The 25,028-nt window shown below is 43.0% G+C and overlaps 1 protein-coding gene across 6 annotated transcripts in view; it reads left to right on the top strand.

Moving 5' to 3' along the window:
- Positions 1-25,028, top strand: part of ADGRB2 (adhesion G protein-coupled receptor B2) — a 1,127,991-nt gene that overhangs the window by 967,890 nt on the left and 135,073 nt on the right. For all 6 annotated transcript variants that reach the window (XM_086955647.1, XM_086955646.1, XM_086955645.1 and 3 more), the window contains 2 exons: positions 7,840-7,906; positions 8,627-8,712. In XM_086955647.1, coding sequence (XP_086811773.1) covers positions 7,840-7,906; positions 8,627-8,712 — 153 coding nt within the window. The remainder of the gene's footprint in view (positions 1-7,839; positions 7,907-8,626; positions 8,713-25,028) is intronic.

Here is a 25,028-nt window from a genome sequence, read left to right as displayed (position 1 = left end):
ACCCGGGACTGTAGCAGTCGAGCCACAGCAAAGGACAGCAAAAACGAGCCACAGACTGAAGGAATCACGGACCCGGGCGGCTGCACTGGAGGGAATCAGCCGTGCGGGAAACCGGAAGAGCCCGGCCCTGCCCAAGCAAGCCCAACCAGACACACAGCGGAAAACCTCACCTCGCCACGTAGGAGAGCCGGCAGGAAAACCTGCAGGAGAGGCCGTGACTGTAACTGGAGACATCAGCCTGAGCGGGGACTGCATCCGCCTCGACCTTAAGGAGGTAAGCCCCATAAGCTCCTCAGAGCTCTGAAAACCAAAAAGACGAGAAAGCCCTGCAGCCCTCACAGAAACTACTGGACTGAGAGAGGCGGCGGCGGCCGCGAGGCTCCTTGTAAGTAGACCAATGGCGGTGCGGCTGAGGCACGCAAAAACAGGCTGTCTGGCCCCCCCGAGCCCAAGACAGAAAATCCGCCCACACCATCAGAAATCCAAGGGACACCATCGGGAGGCCCTGGTACACACGCAAGCTAAAAGCCAACGCGCACTAGAACCGAAAGCGGGTATCAGAGACCCGAGCACATTCCCAGAGTCAGGCACAGGGGGAACAAGTGAATTGCCGGACAGTCCTGGGAAAAGGCACATCAGGAAGCAAACCCCAAACCAAGGAGCAACCGACGGAAGGCCTGAGCACCAACAATGATCACAATCCCAGAGCCTACTCGGACGGGGAGTCAGAAAGGGCCGCAAGGTCGAGCCCCAGACCACCCCGGCCCGCCCCCCTGTAAACCCATGGCTTGCTAAGGCAGAGCCTAACCGGTCCAGACAGGAACACAGGGGAAGGAAGGGGGGAGTGGTCCTAGATCCCAAGGGTCCGCTAGAGCAGGACCACCAACCATTGACCCAAGTACCTGCTAAAGCAGGAACCACTTACCTGAATCACGCTCTGGAGAATCTGCAGCGCAGAACCAAAAAAAGCAGGCTAATGGGTTGGGCCGGCCCACCTCTTATAGAGGTCAAGGGAGTAATGGGTCAGCCATATTGGCAAGGGATGGGAGGCTGACTTTTTTGCTTAGGAGGGTTGTGGTATGGAGCTGAAGCTCACTTTGTTAGTCATGTGGCGAGGTAGACTAATGAGGAAGTAATGCAGGCTACGCACCTGTAAATGTAGATGTCCATCATTATTGTCGTTTATGGATTTGAATCTGGCCGGACTTTCCCCAAATACAGGACCTATCCTGTTAAATATAGCGGTCGTGAGTAAGAAGAGTCATCTTCGTTTAGACAAATTCCCCTTTTATATGACTGGGGAAAATTATGTATAATATTCATGTTTCCTGTTTTGAAAGAGGATACTAACACTGGAAAATGAGTGTTCTAATTAAGGCACTTCTCCTTAGATGTAGTATTAAGCATGTTAATTATGAGGAAAGGCAGTCTAAGATAAGATAGCTTGGTCAGTTATACCACTTTCAGTCAGTAACCTGGCTGGGGGGATATGACTTAATGCTAATGGAGCAGGGCACTTTCTTGTGGGGATCCAAGACGTCTGCCAAATATCAGTTCCTCACTTGTTATGTTATGTTAGAAATTTCATGTAGATCGCACGTACACCGATTGGTTTCTTGGCGCTGTCTCTAGGATTTGCCAGAGCCCTGTTGGTTTAGTTGAATGCTTGAATTTTAGTCATAAGCTTGGGTAAATAACCATGTCTTGAGAAGCCTTCTGAATCTCAGCAGGTCAGTGCAGTCTCTGATGTCACGTGGAAGGGAGTTCCAGAATCTAGGTGCCAGTACTGCAAACCTGCAACCGCCTAGTCATTTCAGTTTGTAGGAGGGTGCGAAAAAGAGATTCACATGTGCTGAGCGCAGGCTTGGGGAGGTATATTCTTTTGAACAAGGCTAGAACTAAATATTGGGCTCACGCCATCCAGAGACTTGAAGATAATTATTGAAGAACAAGGGAACCCAAATAAGGTTGGTCAGGGACCTTGGGTAATCAATTATTTCTAAAGACAGTGGTCCCTAGACAAGGATTAATGAGAGCAAACAATAAATATAGACCCAAGCAGTACTTTACTTTACAGCTGTCCAGCCGGACAGGTGTATTAATATAGTTGTTAAATATACACAAAATTCAGCAAGAAACAAATAAAGTGGGAAACAAGTCTGTATCCAACTTAGTGGGAAGGATGTACAACATGAAACAAAAAGGCTCAGAAAGAGTAATTTGCCTCTTTCCTGAGTACACACTATTGCAGTGTAGCAACACAGTCCCTCTTCCATGGCTGTGAGGCGCAGACTCAGAAAGGCAGGGTTGGAACACATGTTGCTGTTCCCTGCAGCCTTCACATGATAACTGGAGACTGATCCAACTTTCTGGATAAGTCTAAAGTGGCTTGACACTGGGCAGATGAACAGGGGCTGGAGCCAGCCGGTCCCGCCTCAAGGGCATCTCATGCGACACAAGCGGCAACTAAAGAGAGAAGCACAACTGTCAAACTCAAGCGACCTACTAGAAAACAAGCCTGTCAGGAACAGAGCACCATCATGACAGCGATCAGTGGAACACTGCAGAAACAACCCTTGGATCATGATCATAGCACAGATAACTCAACAGAGTCTGATGGGGCCTTATCCAGGGGCCATGAAGGGCACATGCTGTGGTCACAGCCACTGCAGCGGATGATTTAAAAAAATTTTTTTTAACATGATTGCCACCGTGCCATATGGAAAGATGCACAGGTGACACAGGGCAACAGGCACAGTCCAACTCCTGCAAGAGAGATAATTTGGAAATATAATTTTCCTGTTTTTGTAGCAATGCTGAGAAGACTGCAGGGTAACCACTGAATCAAAGAAGTTTCTCTATCTCTTCTTCTTCTCACTCCATTACTTCCTTTTTCGTAGAGTAGAATGAGTCCTATTGGGACACTCTTCATATAGTTTGGGTGTTAATGGACAGTGTGCTGTGATCTGTACTTTTCCCTTTGGAACGCTCCGTTGGGGTGATTCCACTGTCGTCGGTATGTGTGAGCGTTCAAAAGGTTGGCAGTTGATGTTCCTCTGCTGCAGGCTTGTACTACAGTGGCTTCTGTGTCATGATCTAACTAGTAATAACGTTCCTATGGTTCTCACTTTACTCATAGTGGTGGTTCCTCCACTATGGCGGAGGAGTGTCACTGCACTGCTTTTTAGCATTGTAAATGAAATAAAAATAAAATGATAATACCTCAATGTTATTATTATATTATTTTGTTCCTGCTATGGCAGTACGGCAGCTTGGCGGGCGGGGTTGCTGTGCTCTCAGAGGATGGGAGAAGTAGTGGGCACTCTACGAAGTGCGCATGAATGTTTGGCCTGCCTTCTCGGGTCGGCCAAACATTCATGCACACTTTGCATGTTCTCCAAGCAAGCTGCACAACAGCCTGGATGGAGAACATGCCCAGGCCCCCATTTCCCTTCTCAGCACTGAACCACAGTGCTCCGACCAATCACAACGCTGCTTGCAGTATTGTGATTGGCTAAGGGGAGCCTGGAAGCCTGGCTGCTTCCTGTTCGGCGGGGTAGGGGCGAGGATAAGAAACGCAGTGAGGAAGAGAGGCGCAGCAAACAGGTAAGTGTTATTTGCTTCTGTCCACCCTATAGTATACTTTATTGTTTGAATAATAAAAATCATTACAATGACAATTATCCGTGCAATAATTCTCACATACTAATAAAACAGAGATATATATACTTAAAATATATACACCCTCTAAAATGTAATTGGTTTATAAGTCCATACTACTTATGTTCTGCATGGTTTGCGGATTTCATTAATGCAAACTTTAGTCCTTTGATTACTTCACATTTAGGGGACAGTTGTTGGCAATTAATGTTTGTACCAATAAATACTTATAACAAAACATGTTGACACCCACAAAAATGCCATTGATTTTCTGATTCCATACTACTTATATTAAAAAGAATTTTAGGGGTATCATAAAATTGGATCTAACCAAGATCCCTTCAATTGGTTCTCCGTCAGGGGACAATAATAAGCAAATAACCGTTAACTTTATTACTAAAAGGGAGACAGATGACTGCTTACGAAGGTCCACCCGGTAAAAGATTGGATGATGCAGTTGTCAAAGATATCCTCTTTCACCAATTATTTTTTCCCTAGCCACGAAACCAATGGCAATGGAGGTCAGGACACTCAAAAGCTATACGGGCATATGAGTCTTGGGTATGACCCTTGTCATTTCATTATATGCAACTGATGCTCTCTTTTACTTGAAGGATATGGAGGAAAACCTTATCCCCACAAAGGAAGTTTAGAACCAGTTTGGCTAAGTGTCCACGACTGAAAGCTAACTGAAACAAAACCACCTTATTTTCATTGAATATTAGTCCAGGTGGACAGTTCCTGGAGCTTCTTCATGTTCAAGTTAGGTTTAAGAACCACACTTTCCAGTATCTGAGAATTCATGTGTACCGCACTGAAAAGGACGTGCTGGTGGAAACATAGTAAGAACATTTGGGATCCCGAAGGGCAACATTTCATTTTGAGACAAGCGCCCACTGTAATGGGGAGGGTGCCATGGTGGAAATTGTAGTTTTATCCAGCCTCTTGCACTACTTCTGTAACTTTCCCTTTAAAATCCCCATTATGATATTTAAGGTTTGGCTCCCTACTCTGGCAACTGATACGGTGATTTAGCAGACCAAAGGTAGTTGTAAACATTCTGCACCTACCACCCACTGAGAGGGAACTTGAAGTCCAAAATTACAAACTTTGGGGCATATTACCAAGCAATAGCAATAATTATCGCTATTGCTTGGTTAGAGACAAAAATTTACCGCTGAGCTGCGGCGATTTTTATCGCAGATAAGCCTTGGTATTACCAAGGTTTATCGCAAATGCGATAAAAATCGGCCGAAATGCATGAATATCGCTGAAAAGTCAGCGATATTCATGCATTACCGAGCTAATGCTCTTAGCCATGTTATCCACCTCCCATTGGATAACATGGCTAAGAACTGCTCAGGGCAGGTGTTAGGTTTTGGAGATATTCGCGCTCAGCTGTGTTAGCGGCAGCTAGGTTATAGGGAGATAATTTTATCTCCGCTTTCTTGGCTTCTAAAGCCAAAAAAGCGGAGATAAACCCCCTTGATAATATGCCACTATATTTTATGGCTGCACTGCTGCAATGAGTGGCTAGATGGCTAGTCGATCTCACACCCATTGAAGCCACATTTATAACACTGAATCGCCGACCAAGGAGGTCCTGACAAGACTTCTAAACTGATGCAATCATGACACACAGCACACTATGATGGCGAGGACAATGAGGTCTTGTTGGGAGAGTTACAATAGAGGAAGTCTAGTGTAGAGATGCGCTATGCACCTACAGTTCTACTCCTGCACTTGTCTATGGTCATAGCATGGGCACTAGGGTGTGGACCCTGACTGGTAATGAGGCATTGTACGCCTACACAAAGACAGAAAATGACCGCCTTTCAACGACCTTGCCCATAAACATGGGATCCCACAAGGACAGTTCCTAAATTGGTGTGAGGATCATACACTCATTCTTTTAGCAGAAATAACTTGACGGCACCTTCAAAGAGCTCAGGGCTGCAGCCCCTGTTGATGCTGTGAATGGGAAGGGAGGTAGCTTTGCTGATTTCCAAAGTTGAGGAAATGAAAGTATCTCACTATCCTGAGAGAGGTGGTTGGAAGATGTGATGGAAATTGAGACAGATAATACGTGAGTGATGCTGCTGCAATTCACACAGAAAGTCTCTTGGAAAGATACACTAAACATTCTTCATCCTTATGTATTAGGTAGGAGATACCTCGCCTTATAAGGATTCACTCTATCTAACCTGAGATGATCCCCCAGGTCCCAGATGAAATCAACCAGAAGTATACTTTATACACATGACATGGCACTGTGGGGCTACAGGGAACTATTGGGAAAGCCACCATTGAACCCAAGCCTAGGAATTACATAGCCAAGTCCCCCAACTGTTGCTGGCCAGTTAGAAAAATCCTTAATAGGATTATAGATCTGGCTTTTTAGCCCTCGCTGAAGATGTTTAGCGATAGCCAGGAGGTCAGTAGTCGCCCCCTTGATTGCACGTTGGGTAAGGGCTCTGAATTACTCTGCTTGTGCTGCACTCTGAGAAGAACAAAGGTCTGAGTGCTGGGAAGTGCAAAACAACAGTCTTTGAGGAAAAGACCTCAGACTATAGACTGCTGGGAACAACATAGCAGGCGTTTGTTAACAAATCTGCCTCGCGACACAGCTGAGCCGTCAAAGTATGCCTATTTCATTTAGTTAAAGCCATAGCATTTCTTGTGCACACTTCAAAGAATAGAATGTTAAAATAATTTTAAAAATCTTTCAAATGAATAGTAAAAGCTTGTGAGTGCATTATCCAGGGACTTTTACAAACCAGTAGTTTAGCATGAGGGGCGGAAAGAAGTTAAAGGAAAGTGCGTAAACTCGTCTTCTCCGGGCCACCCGCCTCCAGATGTTATAGCTCCTAGTTCCCATGCGAAAAATGCAGGGAAGTTGGTGCAAACCAAGCATATAAAGTGCAGAAAATAAGTAAACCTAAAGTACTGACAGCTAGCTGTGAGACTGTCTCATATATTGCTTAATAGTCTTGATAGGGATTTCTCACAGCATCTTATAGTGTCTTTTCCATGCTTCCAACTTAAAGTGCAAAGGTGTGAGTGCAAATTTTGCTATAAAGTGCAGAAGATAAATATTGCTCTGGAGTACAGATGGTATCACCACGACCATGCATTCTTATTGTCTTTATGTCCTGGGGTAAAGATGGCGATATTGATACGAATCGCACACAGAGAAGAATGAATTAAAAGCAATACGTTGGTGCAAATTTCTCCATGAAGTGCAAAAAATAAAGATTGCACTGTTATAGAGGTGGTATCGCCACGTCCGTGTATTCTTATTCCCTTTATGTCCTTGGGTAAAGATAGAGATGTTGACGCAAAGCACACCTAAAGAAGCATAAATTAAAAGCAATATTACAGGCCTATATTTACAGCTCGAATTATTTATTGTGATGACTGCAAAGCAGTCAAAGAGCCTTTCGCTGTCAGTAACATGTACACTTTTATAATACATTATATGAAGGATGCAGTCGCTTGGGGGCCCTGATACAACACCAGTATGCACATGCGAAAGTCCCACCTGCAATCACACAGAACTGAGTCACGTAAAGTCTTTTGTTGTACAGTTCCACCAGTTTTTTTCTATTCTCCTTGATATCTTTTAAACATGTTGCTTTTTCTGACCTGAATACGAGATGGTCCACTGCTAATGCTTAAGCACAGACTTGTAGAGTTATACAAGATTCATATGTAACACAGCTTAAACTTACTGATTACTTATACGGCCGTATATTGCCAGGAACCAATACAATTTATATTTAAAACAGCCATTAACCTGCCAGGTTCAGAATGGGTTTCCCACCCCATGGGGCATTTGTTTTCATAGCTAGAGAAATTGATACTTTCCTCCAGGTTTCCTTTTGGAGTGCTGGTCTTGTCAAGGCTGGGCCTATGTTTTTCTTGAGATGTGTGTTTGAAATGGACTAGGTGTTTATTCACCTATTGTTGGTCTGGATTGTTTTATGTTTACAACAACAAACCAACCCAATTTCACGAGCCCGAGTGTGCTGGGTATGAGGATAGATGTGTGCTAATGTACAGGCCCTCTTCGTAAATAGAAGATGTCATCCTAGCCCTAATTCTGAAGATTCAATTTTCTTGCTCCTTTGACTCTCACTCAGCCTCTCCAGTTCTTACCGTGTTTTTCTTTTTATGCAGCTGCTGGTTGTCCTTGGAAGGTGGGCTGCTCTATGCATTCGTTGGGCCAGCTGCTGTGATCGTGTTGGTAGGTTTCGCACTTTCTCTGAAAAATGTATAACTTGAATGGTTAAGGGTGGTATACCCAGGTTCTCATCAGGCTGGTCGCAATTCAAAGCATTTTGCATTACTGAACACCTTTTACCCTCATCAATCAGCTAAATCTTTCTCCTGGTCATTGTAACATTCTCTTGCCATATTATAGTACTATATCGGTATTGCTGTAAGCAGTGTTCCCAAACTGTAAATCGACACAACTGATGAGTTTAACAGAAGCTTTCCATGCTAACACTACAGTAGGCTGCCTGACTCCTTCACCCCCAGTAGAAGAGTGTCTCTGCATGCAAATGTATCTTCAGCGGCACTCAAGAATAGCTAGAATATGATTTGCATTATACACGGATATTAGTTAATTTTAACATTGTGTTGCAGTGTTCCCAAAGGTGGAGGGGACTGTTGAAGCTCGCCAACCAGCTGTCATGAAATCTCAAACTGCTGTTTATTTTGACAACGATTGAGTTTATGTTAGTATCATGAAAATGAAAACGTTTTTTGGGTACGGGACGTATTTGAGCCTAGATATTCAAGCGAGCTGAAAATAAATGTAAATGAAGTGCTTGTGTTGTGTACCACATTCTGTGCGCGTCGTCTCTTATGATGTTCATTACCATTGTGGTCCTCTCCATACAACTTATCTCCTACCTTTTTTCAGTCACTATTCTGACAACATTCTCTTTCTTCTCCATAGGTTAACATGCTAATTGGTATCATTGTTTTCAATAAACTTATGTCCAGGGATGGGATCTCGGATAAGTCTAGAAAACAACGAGCAGGGTGAGTAACAGTGCTCGGTTTTAGTTTCTCACGGGTTTGGTCTTCCAACAAATCACATGTCAATGGAGTATTCAACAATGTCAGCTGTATAGATTCCAGAGTACTTTCATAAAAATATTTTCAGATAATATTCTATCGGTATTGAAGGCTGATTATCAATTGCTGTCATGTCTCCACCACATAATCCCTAAAAGCCCATTTTGATACTGTGGCAAAAGATTTTCCTGAAAATAGACTAAAGTTGCCTCTGCATTTTAAAAATATAGTTTCTCAAAATTACAAGGTTTTTAAATAGTATTGCTTCTACGTTTTTGAACTTTTCCATTTTCAATATGTGGCTAATGGGGCCCGCTTGTCATAATACTGGAACTTGTTTCTATAGCTGTTCATTAGACCCTTTAAAACCCTGTGCCCTGATGTATGTGTTTGTCACGTGGTCAGGTCCCATTTACCAGTGTGAAATCCAAATTTCTAGTTGTGATTTGACTGCCCAGCTGTGTGGAATTGATCCTTCTTTTCTAGTGCTTGCCATCTTCCTACACCGGTGTCCATTCTTGGCTTTGTTTCTCAACTTCATGTTGTAGACTCCTTACCTTTCTCTGACAGAGTGAGGTACGATGGATACCAAATATAGGGCACAAAGATAGAATCATCTTTGGAGAAACACCGGATCAGTACATTGGTGATTGCAGCTTCCTTAAGAGACAAGGATTCTTCCACCCACATGGACAAGGACATGACATATCTGAAAAAAAGCATCCTTGGCACAATTGTCTAATAGGACTTCTAAGACACGAGGAAGACATTTTATGAACTTCCCTTCTGGTAGCTTTAGCAAGTAAAAAAATCTGGTAGAATCTGTTTGGGTGGAGTACTTGAGAGATACTCTTTTTCTGTCTCATTTGAAATTCTTTGATATTTATAGATATCTTGTTCTATATGTTTGATATAGGACCACTTTTTAAATAGAGGAATCTTTCACTTTAAAATGTAAATTCGTAATCTAATCCAATAGAATTAAAACCAATATTGATAATCTAAGCCTTTGGCTGAAAAGTCCATTTAAATCCTTTTTGAAAAGGACAAACAAAGCTAGAATGGGACATCTGGGAATCACCCTCACTAGAGTCAAAATTCCAGATTGCCACATTGTGGAATCTGGGAGTCACAATGACAGTTAGCCCAGTTAATTTTTCCAGGGAGTGTAGAGCAGAAATCTGTCTCAGTCATGTTCCACTATTGACATGGAGGAAGTTGTTTGTAAATAGGGTGAAATATTTAGATCACAAAAAAGTAAATTTCCCTTTGTTATCATTTTATGTAGCCTTTGAAAATTAGAATAAAATAAATAAGCTTCAGCATTCTTTTATCAATGCAGGACAATTAGAATTAGACTAATAAATGATATCAAATCTAGAAAAAGATTTGTTTATGTACCTGTACTTAGTCTTGTTGTATAGCATACACATCTAACCTTCCTTCTGTACTTTTTTGTTAATCTCTATTTGAAATATGCATCAGGTTCTTGAATATTTTCCTGCATTTCGAAACATGTAGAAACTGACATCCTAAATAATAGCACTGTTACTTCACATCCACATTTCCATATGGTAGGAGGTTCCTGTGTGTATCCACCATAGTGGATTAAAGTGTATCCATACCGGCCCAGATAGTTGCAAGTATTTCCCAATAGGTGAGTCCCCTGTATCAGTTCGGCATTTGGGACCATCTTCTTGATGTAGATGAGAACCACCACTCTCTTGAACTTGTTGTTAAGCCCATTAATGTTCCATGAAAGGATGCAGGACAGGGCATCTATACCAACGTGTATATGTGTGTATTTCAGAAAAGTGGGGGGTTTACAGCTGAGCAGTGTGAACCAAACCACGAAATATTACTGGAGCCACTTGCATTTGGCAATCGTGTCTTAGTCTCCTACCACCCTACACTTCCACAACGAAATAATTAAAAATTGTAGAAGCATGAATATGTCTATTGGTCGAAAAGGGGGTTAGCAGCAATCTATCTGGGGAATAGACCAACCTCCAGCCTCACATGGGGGGGACACCTTCACCCACCTCCCTCTCCAAGCCCCAAGTTATTAAACTGTGGCACTTCTAAGAGCATTATCAGAACCTTGCCTATCAGCAAGAACGTACCATTGGTGGAGGAAGCCCTCTGTCTCCCACCCCTATTGCAGCCAGTCAGTTATTTAAATGGCCTCAAGGGAAGGAGGCCATAAATTGTGCCATTGTCTTCAGCAGTCACTTGGTCTGGTCCATGAGGGAGGCAGCCTCAAATGTGGAGGACTTTCATCCTGGGACCGGGCCGGACCCTGAATCTCCATTTCCACCACCAGAAGCTGATAAATCTCCATCTATATTCATTCCAGCTCTACTAGTTGCAGTTTTGGCCCTTACATGACATCCCCCGAACCTTGTCTTGGGAGGTGCCTACCCTCCACAAGTCTGTCATCTGGGTTGGCCACTCCTCATAACACTGTCTAACCAAGATTCTCTCCTTCACTCAGCTCCTGGCATCCTCAGTGTTGTGTTTATTATCCATTGCCTAGAGTTTGACCTCAGCAAATCTTTTCCTCTGTTGTTGGACTAGTACATTAAGATCAAAATCTTAATAGAGTCAAAGAGGACTATTTGCAGGTGTGAGCCGCCTTGAGAACAGCAATATTGTCTGTATAGTTGAGTATTCTTAGGATGAGGAGATGTGGAGGGGTGCCCGGTGGAGGCTTTTTGATGAGGGCATGAAGCTCCCTTTAATCTCAAAACAGGATGACAGCTCTTGTTCCAGGATCAATGATTTAAACCATTTGGAGAATAAATGTTCTTGCTGCTGCCCTTTGGCATCCTCACTAACCCCTCACTATCCCCTACCAGGCGCAAATTGTTAACCCTGGATCTATCTATGGCATCCTCAAATTGCCTTTCTCATCTCACTATATTCTCCTGGAGTCTTGTGAAGTCCAAGTTCAGTAATCGCATATCGTCTTCCGCTGAGGAGACATGGGTCTGCACATCATACAACATGAAAACATACTAATTCAACTAAGAGAGTATAGTATTTATAGCTCATGCATCTTACTCTCTCCGTTCCACAGTGGAAAGGAGAGCCTGAGAACAATTTCCCAACCTTATAAGATTTTAATTTGTAATGTCTAAAACATAAGCTGCCAGCACTTTATCATATTCTGTTGATTCCACAGTTTATCAATGCATCAGGTTTATGCAACGGCTCCTAAAGAATGACCATCACAATGTTATGGTGTCCTTCCAGGTTAGTTATCATCGGTTGAGGTCTTGCCCCAAATGTGGTAGAGTTAGGGTGAGGTTGCTGAGGAATGGCTGGTTACCTGACGACGAGGAAGAATGAACCAATACTAATGCAATAATTTGATTTTGTACTATTTGGGTAAGAGGAATTCAAAATCGGGTGCCAGGAGGTGCTTGATCCTTAGCTTTCAGAAATATGAAATATTGAAGTGCTATTTAAAAAAAACAAAGCACTCTCTTTCAATCTCTGCCCTTGTTTCCCAGTCTCCAACACTTGTCTGCCCATATGGCCGAAACCCCCCTAACTTTATTTATCCATGTGCCTCAAGTTATATGATACTGATTGTCCATTTCTCAGTCTGTAAATGTGCCCCACACGTCCCGCCCTTAAATATTGATTGTTAAAATTATAACACACTCTTCACTATTTTTAAATCTTTGCAAGCTTGTCTGTGTTTCTCCTTGATTGTAAAATTTTGTTTGAAGGAGGAGGGTGGTGGGAGGGTAGGAGAAAGGCCACCGAAACCCTTTTGTTAAACCCCAACCTAATTTTCCCAGTCCGAGATCGTGCTCTCTGTCCATGGCATATAGACCAAACAGCTCTCCATAAATGGAGATTTAAATTTATGGTATTAAACTTATCAGCTCATAGAGCTTTGCTTGTATAGAAGAGGGAAATAAGACATACATTTCAACAAGTGAAAATGGGAACATGTGCAAGTATTGTAGTTCGGTAAAACTAAAAACTATTTCATTGAATGCACAACAGGAACAGATACACATATTGAAGCTCAGAGAAACAGTTAAACAATTTCCAAGAAAAAGAAATTAAAACATATTTAAACAATGCAGCTCAACAAATCAGGCAATATGTTTATTCCTGGAAATTGGCTTCCAGCACTCAGGGATGGAAACAGGCAGAAATGGGAACTCAAAATTAGAAACAGTGAATTAAATAGATGGCCTACAAACTCAGAAATGTGAAGGGCTAACAGTTTACTACAAATAGCCGCAAGCTAATTTCAGTATATTGTAACAAGAAAGCAATTTTCAGCATGGGACAATGAAACTCTGTACAATTATAGCTCAAGGGCTAGAAAATGCAGAAATCCAAAGGCAGTTTCTAACCAGAGAGACTTGTGCAAAAATACAACTCAGTCAATGGCGGCTGGTGGAATATGAAAGTGGCGTGGCGTAAAACCAATGATTGAATTGTAGCGTGACTGAGGTCAGTGTTTAAGTGGGGATAGTTTGGGGGGTGCCACCCACGCCCACCCCGAGGAAAGGTTTGAAAATTGGTGTATTTTGGTGCAGTTTTCTGCAATATTTCTGTGATAAGTGGACAAAAAATAGAGTTCTTCAGCCTGCCTCCCTCTCTCCACCCAGGATGTGGTGTTATGGCCAGAGTTGGAGACTTAGGAACTGGGGGACCAGGTTTAATTCTCAGTGTGAATATCCTGCGATTCTGAGTAAATCACTTAATCTCACATCTGCCCATAAAAAATGAATGTTACCTTTTGTAATCTAATTGGTGCTCACAAGGGCTAAATTATTTTGGGCCGAGTTTGCTCTTTATAAAAACTGCACAAAGAGGTCCAAAAACAAAGCCTTAACATAGTAAAATACAAATAGATACCCATTTAGTGGATGATTTGTACAAAGTGAAAACAGAGAACATTGCTAAATCATAGCTACCCCACTTACATTTTGTGAGCTTAAGCAAATATTTTATTTCACCAAAACTCAATTTTGTCAACTGTCATATAAAATCATTATGACATATAAAAGCACTATTAATTATATGAGTTCAAAATATCAGTTGTACAAAAGGTGTGGCGAAAAATATATATTCTGTAAGTTTTACCATCAGGTAGTAACATGTAAAATAACACAGAACTTAAGTGAAAAACACATTAAAAAAAAGTTAGTACTTAGTGGCAAGTGCACTATAGTACATTATGAAAGTCTATTAGTTAATACACTGCAGAAGTCTGTGTATAATTAGACAGCCACCAAATTAAATCTTGGTTGGTGCAGTACAGAAGAGTAACTTCTGAATTTTTAAGGGCAGGTAGTCACAGCCTGTGACAGGAAGCACTGTGAATATGCAAGTCATTATTTTTAACTTGCATTTTTACCTTGCATTACACACAGTAAGATCAATTGCTACAAAATGCGCAAAATGTTTAATAGAGAACGGTTCTTCCAAAATACAGATTTTAGTAAAATCGAGACTGTACTTAATGAATTTTTTTAACAAAACTGTCTCTTCAATGCCTGGTCTGGGGTAGTAAGTGCATTATAAATACAATTGCAGTGGTCAGTAAACATGAAGGTCCAGATGTACAACGGTTTTTAGCATGCGCAAACGGGTTTTTGACACGCCCGCTAAAAACCTTGGGCCCATGTACAAAACCTATTTTGCGAGGCTCTAATCAATTAGCGACTCGCAAAATAGGTTTTGCGATGCTCTATTAGGAAGGGGTGTTCTCTTCCGAACAGCAACTCATGAGCCATGTATGAATGTTTGCGGTTGCAAAACACTCGCAAATTACCACCTACTTCCCCAGGGGACCCCTTCCCCTTTGCAAATGCATGTGAAAATATTTTTAAGGGCAGGGTGTGGTACCATGGACCACTGCCTGCTCTTAAAAAATTAAATGAAAATGTTTAATTTCAATTTTATTAAATGCACCTCATTTTTCTTTTGAGGAAAACGGGCTGCATTTAAAAAACTGAAAATCTGCTTTAAAGTTAGGACTCCTAACTTCTGTGAATGAGTAAGTGCCATCTGTGAATACCAAAATGAGTAAGCGTCTTCTGTGAATACCAAAATGTTAGTAAGTTTAGGATTTTGTCTTAACTTAGTTCTGTGAATCGGGCCCCCTATCTTTATATTCGATTATTAGAACCTGGAATGAAAGATATTGACTCAATTTTATTGTCTTCATTCTTGGAGAACATTGAACTGTTTTTGATCCGGCTTCCACTTCTAACTCTACTTCAAGACTCTGGTCTTAGTTGAACATTATTCAAGCTACATATCTTGCTCAGATCACCTTACTTGACATCACTACTTTCAATTGTACGTTATGCTGATGAAACACAACTCTGCATTATCAATAGTTCTTCTGATCTGTTGCCAAAACAATCTGCTTTTCAATTGTGTTTGAAAAAATGATGTACTAGTTGTATAATAACCACTTTGCCCCTACCGCTAAAAAAAGATGTGTAGAGCTATGCTATTTTTTTGCAGATCAGATTAAGTTTTCTATTCTTAGAAGCTCAGATGTATTCCCTCGCCTCTCTCATAACCCCAAGAATGTGGCTCGGAGTGAGTTCAGGGACATTGCCAAAAGAGAGAGCATCAGGACTATATCTTATGCAAGGACAGTCATACACTTAGGTGATTAGATCCCATCTAACCTTATAAAAGCATTCAATATCCACATCACGCCTTACTGGTCATGACTAATAAGCATGACTGTGGCTCTTGGAAAAGTCCCAGATTGTCTCAAAATAGGCAAGTAACCCCTCTCCTAAGGAAACCAGGAGCTGACCTGGATGACCTGAACAATTTTCATTCAGTTACAAATCTCTCATTCCTGTCAAAGATACTGGAAAGATGTGTTTCAACTAGACTTAGACAAAACATCAAAGGCCACAATTTACTCAATAATCTTCAGTCACGTTTTAGTTCAGACCGAGCCCCAGAAAACCTGATCCTTCAAATCATTGACAGTGCCTTGTGTCATCTGGGCAGGGTCGAATTCTGTCTACTCCTTCTTGTAATGTAACGTAAGGTGGATTTCTAGAGCACTGCTTGTCCCCGTGAGGGTATCCAACCCCTGAATAGGTGAATAGGTGTGTAGTGGGACTGGACCTGAGTACAGGCATCCTATATGGTTGTGCAAGCGAACTAATTGAAAAGACATGTCTTCAGCTTCTTGCGGAATTCAAGAAGTAAGGAGGAGGCCCTGATCTGTTGGGGGAGATCGAACCATGAATTGGTGACTTGGTAGGAGAATGATCAACCAACCTTTCTGTGGCTGTGGGTCATGTGTGTGAGTGAGGGTGATGGTGTGTAACGTTGTCTTGTGGGTTGGTGAAAGTGAAGCTGGTGATAGAGGTATGCATGTCCAGTATTGTGTAATGACTTAAATGTATATGTGAGGAATTTTGAACTGGGAACGCTTTTAGATGGGGAGTCAGTGGAGGTCTTTAAGGAATGGTGTTAGATCAGCGCAGGAGTACGAGTCTGACGGCAGAGTTTTGGATGGTTTGAAGTCTGTGAAGAAGGTGGGTTGGGATGCCAGTGTAAAGTGCATTGCTGTAGTCCAATCTACGTGTGAACAGGGCCTATGTGACGGTACGTCTGGTGTGCAGTGCGAGCAACTTGATTTTATATAGCAAGCGGAGGATGTGGAAGCATGCGGATTAGACGGCGTTGACCTGGAACTTCATGGTGAGGTTAGTGTCCAGGATGAGGCCCATGTTCCTAGCGTGGTCGGTTGGGGGTGTTTTGGGTCGGTGTTTGATGGGCCACCAGGTGAAGTCCCAGGCAAGCTCTTATTCCGTAGGATCAGTGGAGGACGCTGGCTCTGTATATACTATTTGAAAATGAGGTATAGTGTGAACAGAGTCCAGTGGATCCCCAGAGGATTTACAGAGGCTAGATAATACTAATGCTCTCTTTTGTGGTAGTGTGGGAGAGCAGTTAGGCTTATCAGAGGGAAGTGCTAAGCAATTGTTGTACACACAGGGCAATAAATGATACACACACTAAATGACTAAATCGGACACCAATGGTTTGTAAAAATAATACTTTTAGTATACTTATAGAACCAACAATACTTTGTTGTATGTAAATACGTTTTGCAATATCAGTGCTTTTCATTGTAAAAAGTGGACACTGTGCATTTTTCAACAATACTATGTCATCCTATGAGAAGAAACACAATCATCAATATGCAGGTAAGTAAACGATTTACAATATTGAGTTTCTAAATAAAGAATCAGTAACAGGTAAGATTCAGGTAAGTGACAAAACTGCACCACCACAGGCACTGGGTCAGCCGGATGCAGAGGTCAAACTCCTTATCTGGTGCCAATGTTATCCAATGGAGAAAGGGTGCAATCGAAGTGGGGTAAGTAGCATGGTTTGGTAGGGGGGTGACAACGCAGCACCAAACTTACACGTCCAGCAGCACAGGGACGGCTGGGTGCAGAGTGCCAACACATCGTCGGGTGCCCAATGCAAACCAGTGGGGAATCTTGAAGTCGGAAAAAGGCTGCAGGATCAGTACAGGAGGCTTATCAAATGAGACCTGCAGCTGCCAGGTAAGTTGGAGTGTGCTGGAGCGCCATGGCACCATCAGGTGATTTATCAAAGTCCAGGGGCTTCGGTGCAGGGGTTTCCTTTGGCGTCAGAAAACAGTTTACCTGTGCAGCTCAGAGTTGGGAGGGGTCATTGTGAAGATGCTGAAAGCGTAAACATTGAGTCCAGCAGGGGTCAGCCCATGGTAGAGTCTTGCTCAGAAACGCTAGAGAACCTTTGCTGGTACTGGTGGGCCACTGGAACTCAGGCCGTGGGCGTCGGGTGGAGAGGTAGTCGGTTTTGCGGTTCCCCAGGCTTTGGTCTTTAAGGTTGTTTTTCATTTGGACAGGGTCATGGGAGATCAGGAGTCCTTATGGAAGGCTGAGAGGTTCAGGTATCTGCAAATTCGACATGCCCTACAGACAATCTTACCACACGGCACTATCCTACCAGAGGCTACTCCTCTGGAGGATAGGCTACTGACTGAATACATGCACAAAAGGGCTACATCCTTCACCTATCGCAAATTAATTAATAATTTCCCAGATCCAATGGTAACGCTCAGATGAAAATGGTCCCAAGAGCTAGGAGACTTCGACGATGCGGAATGGCAAGTGGTATTGTCATCCCCCCGAGAAGCTGCCATACCTTCACGACTAAGATTAGTGCAACTCAAAGTGCTACATCGTTCCTATTATACTACACTCACTCTCCACAAAATAGGGATGGTTCAACAACAGTTCTGTCTCAGAAACTGTGGGGAGAAGGGCACGTTCTATCATACCACATGGCACTGTCCACAAATTGCAGCCTACTAGGCTAAAGTGATGTATACCATCTCGCAATCAGTGGGAATACCATTACTGCCAGACCCTAAGCGATGTCTGTTAAATGTATACGAACCCACTGATCTTACACACCAAGCGCAGGACTTGGTGACGCTGGGACTGACATTCGCCAAATGTAATATTGCTAGGTTATGGGGTCCGGGGAAACACCTACACTCCGGGAACGGTGCACGGTCATGGATGAAGCCATGGTGGCGGGGAAGGCGGTCTTTATCCACCGTGGATGTCCACGCAAATGGGGTAAAATGTGGGGAGCATGGAACGAGTTTAGAGGTAATATTTGTAATCCTCCCGTACTCGAGACAGATGATATGTCTGATTAATGGGGAACAGAAGTGGTATGAATATGAACACAGATCAATTGTAATGCTGGGGTTTCAACAGGTATTGTCTAAGTATGTAATGTCGCCAAACTTTATGAACACAGCCATATCTGTATGCTATATGAATGTATTGTGCCCTGATTGTCAAACCAATAAAAAGTAAAAAAAAAAAGAAAAAGGATAATGTAGTATCAAAAATGACTCCTAGATATCTTACTTCCCGGACTGGGAGTGGTAATGTGCCCAAAATTGGCGGTCACAACGACTCATTCCAGTAAGTTGTCTCTTTTCCAAAAAGCAGCACCTCTGTTTTTTTAGAATTCAGTTTCAGACAATTATTTTTAATACAAATTGCAACTTCAGATATGCAGTTTAGACATTTCTTGCCTCCTTGCTAACGTCCGATGAAATAGACACCACTATCTGAGTGTCATCAGCGTAGGAGAACACTGTTAAGCCAAAGCTGTGAATCTGGTTGATAAGGGGGCTATTTTAGATATTAAACAGCATGGGGCTTAGGGAGGACCCCTGGGGAACACCACAGGGTTAGGAGAAAAATTAAGAACTCGCATACCCTATCTCCACCCACTGCTATCTGATACTCAGAAATTAGTTCAACAAGGTCATTGTCGAGTTTCTGAAGCCTAACACCCACCGACCATGCACGCAACCTGGGGATCATCCTCGACTCTAATCTCTCCATGACAAAGCAGGTCAACACCGTCTCTTTCTCCTGCTACAACACCCTCTGCATGCTTCGCAAGATCTACAGGTGGATCCCCACCGAAACAAGAAGAATGTTCACCCAGGCGCTCGTCAGCAGCAGGTTGGACTACGGAAACGCCGTCTACGCAGGATCCTCGGCCAAATTCCTGAAACCACTACAACTCATTCAGAACGCCTCTGCGCGCCTGATCTTCGACATCCCTCGCCACAGCCACATCACACCCCAACTGAGAGACCTGCACTGGCTCCCCATCAACAAGAGGATCACCTTCAAGCTCCTCACCCATGCATAGTAAACGGTTAAAAGTATACTGGTTGCATAGTAAACGGTTAAAAGTATACTTTTAACCGTTTACTATGCAACCAGTACAATTGAGAAATGTGTTGAAGAAACCTATAATAAAAGGACTAAATTTTGACTACATCTGTGGAGTTTTGAAATACGCCTATCGGGCATTCGCAGTGCACTCAAGTTTGAGGCTTACCCGCTTCAATTTCTTGTTTAGTATTTACCCACGTGGTCCCAGGACAGACCGCCAATTGAGTGCACGCCGAACATTTGAAATTGTCAAAAATGGAACAAACATTATTGAAAAAGGAGTGCGCTTGTATCTTTCAAGTTATTGATATACCTATTGTTATTACAACATCCCTGGTGTGGTCTCACTAAATAAAATGGCAAAATAATTAAACCACTCAAAATTAAACTTTGACAAGGCAGAAATCCTTCGTTTTAAATTCATAGCTATGGCTTTTCATTAATTCAAAAGACCACAATCATTCATCTTCATCTAAAACACACCAGGCACTTTATGTGACTGTAATATGCACATTTATTTTAAAAACAAAATTGTGAAGCTGCTAAGCAAGACTGAACTTTATTTGACAACTTGAGTTAGTATTGCAATTAGGTCTCCAGTCTAACATTTCAGCATCTAGGAAACTCGCTCTGCCCAGTGAACAAACTGTTAGCTGGATTTTTGTATACCTAATTAGTCGAAGACGAATAATTTATGCCCGATCATAAAATAGATGCTTTTACATTTTTTATTGTTTGACATTAACTAGGTATCAATTGTCTTACAATAAGCTCTCTGATCTTCGATATACGGATCACGCTGTACTATGCCTTTTATGTGAAAACTGTTATACTTTTTATGTGAAAACTCTTAAGGTTTTTATTAATTAAACTATAAATGCTTACTTACTTACTTGGCTTTGAAACACCTAATTCTGTTTAGTCCGGTTTCTGGTGGCACACCCGTGTGGGCAGCACCCCACTTCTAGCAAACCCTGCTTGGAAGTTAGGGATTGTTTTTGACAATCTTCTTACTTCCAACAAATCTCCAAGCTTACCTCAGTCTGGTGCTTAATACTGCCAAGCAATCTGGTTTCTACTCCCTTCTGATTGCAGGAAATCTGTTGCTTGAGCCTTGATATCATCTGAACTTGAATATGGCAATGCAATATATCTCAGGGTCTCTTACCATATGATTCAGTCCCTGCATATCATTCAGAAAATGGCAACCCATCTGGTCTTGGAGCTTTATTCTAGGGACAGTGTTCCGGGCATCTTGTAGCATTTCACTGCACCTCCAGAATCTGTTTAACGCTATGTGCATTTGCCACAAAGAATAAACTAAAAAGGCTGTACCACATTTCTGCACCCACTTTAACACGTACCTTCATACCAATGTTTTTTAAGATCCTACACACAGAATTGTCACGTTGTACATAGCATTTGTGAGGCATGTATTGGAGGTCTTTCACCTATACCTCTGCTAAAACTTTGAACTCTCTGCATAAACATACTACTGGACATATTTAATTTGGATTAGCACTTCAGATTTGGCTTGTCAAAAGTATCATGAATTAAATAGTAGGGACAGATTAGTTAACTTTCTCCAAAACGAGCATAACTCATTAAAGTCACTGTTGCCTTTTGCTGATGTCCAATCATGTATTCAAAGGGACAGTTTCTGAACCAAAATCAAGCTAATGCTGGAGATCACCTAACAAAACTGCTGCAAAATTCTGCAAAAACGCTAGGGAAAGCAAATTACAAACTCGGTCAAGGCATGCAAGGGTTATGGGTTTTGAGATGTTTTACCTGCTTCCCATTCTCTACTGGTAGTATGGTGCGGTCTCCTGTTTGATGTCTGTATCCATCTGAAGGAGCTTCTTCCTGCTGGAGGCATGTTCTTTATGGTTTTAGTGATATCAGAGGGTGACCTGATGTCAAGAGCAAGTCAGTTGTCATGCCCTATTTTTTCTATGCATCTGGGCTTCTGCTAGATAATGGCCTTGCACAACCTGCTCAGAGTGGTTCTTTGGTGGATGATTGAGCCCCCTTTTCAATGTATGCCAATCTTAGAGCTTTACTAGGGCATAGGCTGGTCCTCTCTGGCTCTGTGAGCTGACCCCTGTCGGATTTGCCCATGTTTTGCAGAGGAAGGTGGATGATCTTTTGGACTATTGCTCCTTACCTCAAGCATATGACCAGACAAGAGGTCTAACTACATGGTGCTTCCCTGGCATACAGCAGTAACCAGAGCTCCATGTGGCTAGCCAGAGAGCCATGGCAAGAGTTGCAAGAAGTTGAAGCTGCAGGAGAAGTTTCCATTTTGAAGTACACACACCCATGGGACTCTCATTGTACACCCTTACAAGGTAAATAGGTGCTGTAAAGTGTACCCCCCCCTTGGGAAAATGATACACCAAGATGTCTGTGGAAGCATAAGGAGAAGCCACAGACAGCTACAGCTGTTATATTGATGTAACTAGATGATCTTTGGTTAACACTGAAGTTAATGCAACTGTCACATTTTTGCACTGGTTGTTGTGTCATCATCAATTGTTTGGGAAGTTATGTTGAAAGATGTGTGCCAAATAGAAAGCTTGTGAAGCTCAGAGCCAAACATGAGTGTGGCCATCAGTAATATCAATTCAGTGCAATTAAATTGTTTTAACGTTGGCTGATTGTAGTTCCCACAGTTTTTGTTTTTGATAAATCAATGTTCCCAAATTTTTGGGGGGCCCAGGATATCTAACCACAGAATCTTTACCTTAGCATATTCCCACAGGTGTCAGACTGTATCCGTAAATTCTTGAGCAGCACTGGTGCCTATATAGGTGCCATCCTGGCATGCTGACATCAGATCTTTCTTTCTTCGCCAACAGTCGCAGATCCAGAGAACTACCTTGGTAACTTTTTGACCAACTTTTTCTTGACTTTTGTCAAGCCATTTTCTCTACAAGTTGTTTTCCAGTGTGCTAAACATATCCCCTGCAAAACCCACAGATTTTAAACCTTGCAGGGAATGCCACAGGCATATGTCAGTGACTGATTCCCACTTGGTCTGCCTTTGGTGCTTGGGGTTGGGTCTCATTGCACAGCCACGAAAAATGCCACATCAATCCCACTTTTGAGGGCAGTTTTGGACTTGCAGACTATCTCAGGACCACTCCCAGGGCTGTTCCCTTGACCAGCCATTGTCAAAGTTGTTATCGATAAGTCCAAAATGAAGCAGTCATTGTCAGAGTGAAGTTGCAGAGCTGGCACAACACAGTCTAAACCCATCCTGAAGTTTCCTAAAGCTGGAGAGACTTCTTCTCAACTTCACAAGTTTTATGAGGTCATAGCCCCCATTTTCAGGCAACGGACTCCTACGGGCCCCAAGGAACTGTGAGATGTCTCACCTGGATAAATATCAGTAGTCTCCATCACCGGTTGGACCCTCTAGAATTGTTCTCAAATACGGACCGACTTTTGTTCAATACCCGTTCCTTTTGGTCGGCCTGAATTTGAGGATCAAGCAGAATATGGGGTCTTTGACCCAATTGATGGCATCGCCTAGACCTTTCCCGAGGAGAATTGGTACAAGTAGTTGGCCAACAACAGCAGGTTAGACACCTCTCCATACTCTAGCTTTGTCTCTCCACCTGGTCGGACCACTGAAGAGTACTTAGTTCGCCATGGTCATGAAAAGAGCAGCTGAGGTCCTTGAGCACCTGTCAGTACAAGTCAGAACAAATGTTTTGTCTGATGTGCTTCAACCATGGCAAACCAGCATGAAGCCCCCTGCTCCCCAATAATAAAGATTTCACAAATGTCTCCCAGAGGCCTAGTCTAAACTCTGCTCAGTGGTACCAGTCAACCACCAGGTTATCCGCCGTCAACTTAATTTGCAAGGGGATCCAAAGTTCCCCACCCAGCACCCCACTCCCAAGAGTTTGGTGGTGAAAGTCTCAACAGCCAGAGTTAACCTCAGTGCATTTCCTATTACTCCCTGTATAAGGAGTCCAAAGCATTGGAATCCTTCGGAAAAAAGATTTCCCCTCCGACAGCCTGGCCTTGCAGTTGGTTAACACCTCTTTACTTTTGGGCCACTATTCTCATGCTCTGTAAGACTTTGTGGCATTGGTACTCCTCATTGTCCAATAACAGAGGTTTATCACCATATTACAGCACTTTAAGGATATCAGGGTCACTGCTCATTCCTTGCAGTTGTCCGCAGCCCCCTGCCAACCACATATTTCCTTCCACCCCTTCTGTGGCTACATTCGGGAGCTTCAAGCCCGCCAATACCAACTCTACCCACAAGGCCATCAGGCTACCAAGCCTTTTTGTGGCTGCTGCAGAGGTTGCCACAAAACACATAGACACCAGAAACACAGTACAGCCGACCTCCACCCCTGCCCCTCCCAAACCTTGTGTTCATGAAAGTGATGTCTGTGGCTGAGCTCATCTTCGGAGTTCGGGATCCCTGTCTTCTCCTACCTGGACAACTGGCCTATGAAGGTGTGCTTGGCCAAGGCAGTCTTCACCTGCCTCCAGACTACGGCGTCCCTTCTTCATTCTTTGGTGCTAGGGTTCACTATCAATATGCTGAAGTCACACCTGATTCCTTCTCAAACACTCCCTTTCACTGGAGCCATTGTGGACACAGTGAGGTTTCAAGCAACATTCAGAGTATGTTTCTGATATTTTAGCCTTGGTCCTGGATTTTGGTGAGACTGACTCTGAGGCTGATGGGTCTGATGGTCTACTGCATCCTGCTGTTGAAGATCACCATATGGTACATGTGTGCTTGCAATGGGATCCGAAGTTGTAGTGGTCACAGCATCAGGAGACACTCTCCGATTTTGTCCAGATGTTGCAGAAGACTGCACAAGATCGGCAGTGGTGGTTACTGTATCACGATCTAGTCAATGGCATACCCTCTTTCTTCTCCTCCCAGAGTTGACACTGGTGACCATTGCTTTACATCTGGGATGGGGTGGGCACCTGTCATCCATCAAAGGGAAGCTGGTTGGGGAGTTCACGGACAACGCTACCACCATGTGGTACTACAACAAACAGGTGGGTTCATGGCCCGTGGTCCACAAGGCCTTGTGCCTCTGGATGTGACTAGATCATTGGGACATCTTCCTGGCTGTACAACACCTGCCAGGATCTCTGAACACCTGGGCAGACAAATTCAGCTGTCGAATCCTACCAGACCACAGATGGTGTCTCTACCCAGAGGTGACGCAAAGGTCTGTTCTGTGAATGGGGAGGACCTTGGCTCTGTTCTCCACTGCAGAAAACGCACAGTTTAAGCTCTTCTGAGTGTCCAAGCGGCTCTTGCTCAGGGATGAGTTCCACTTATAGTGGAACGGAAAACTCCTGTGCGCCTTTCCACTGATACCACTACTACCCAGTCCTCAAAGAGATCAGGGCCGACCAAGCATAAGTCAACCTAGTGCCTCCGTACTGGACATAGGTGAGTATAGTATCCCAAACTCCTGACCATCTGTCCAATGATTAGACTGC

This window comes from Lissotriton vulgaris, chromosome 2_1, assembly GCF_964263255.1.
Source record: "Lissotriton vulgaris chromosome 2_1, aLisVul1.2, whole genome shotgun sequence".
NCBI lineage: Eukaryota > Metazoa > Chordata > Amphibia > Caudata > Salamandridae > Lissotriton > Lissotriton vulgaris.
The sequence above is the reverse complement of the archived record's forward strand: the minus strand, read 5'-3'. Positions and strand labels throughout refer to the sequence as shown.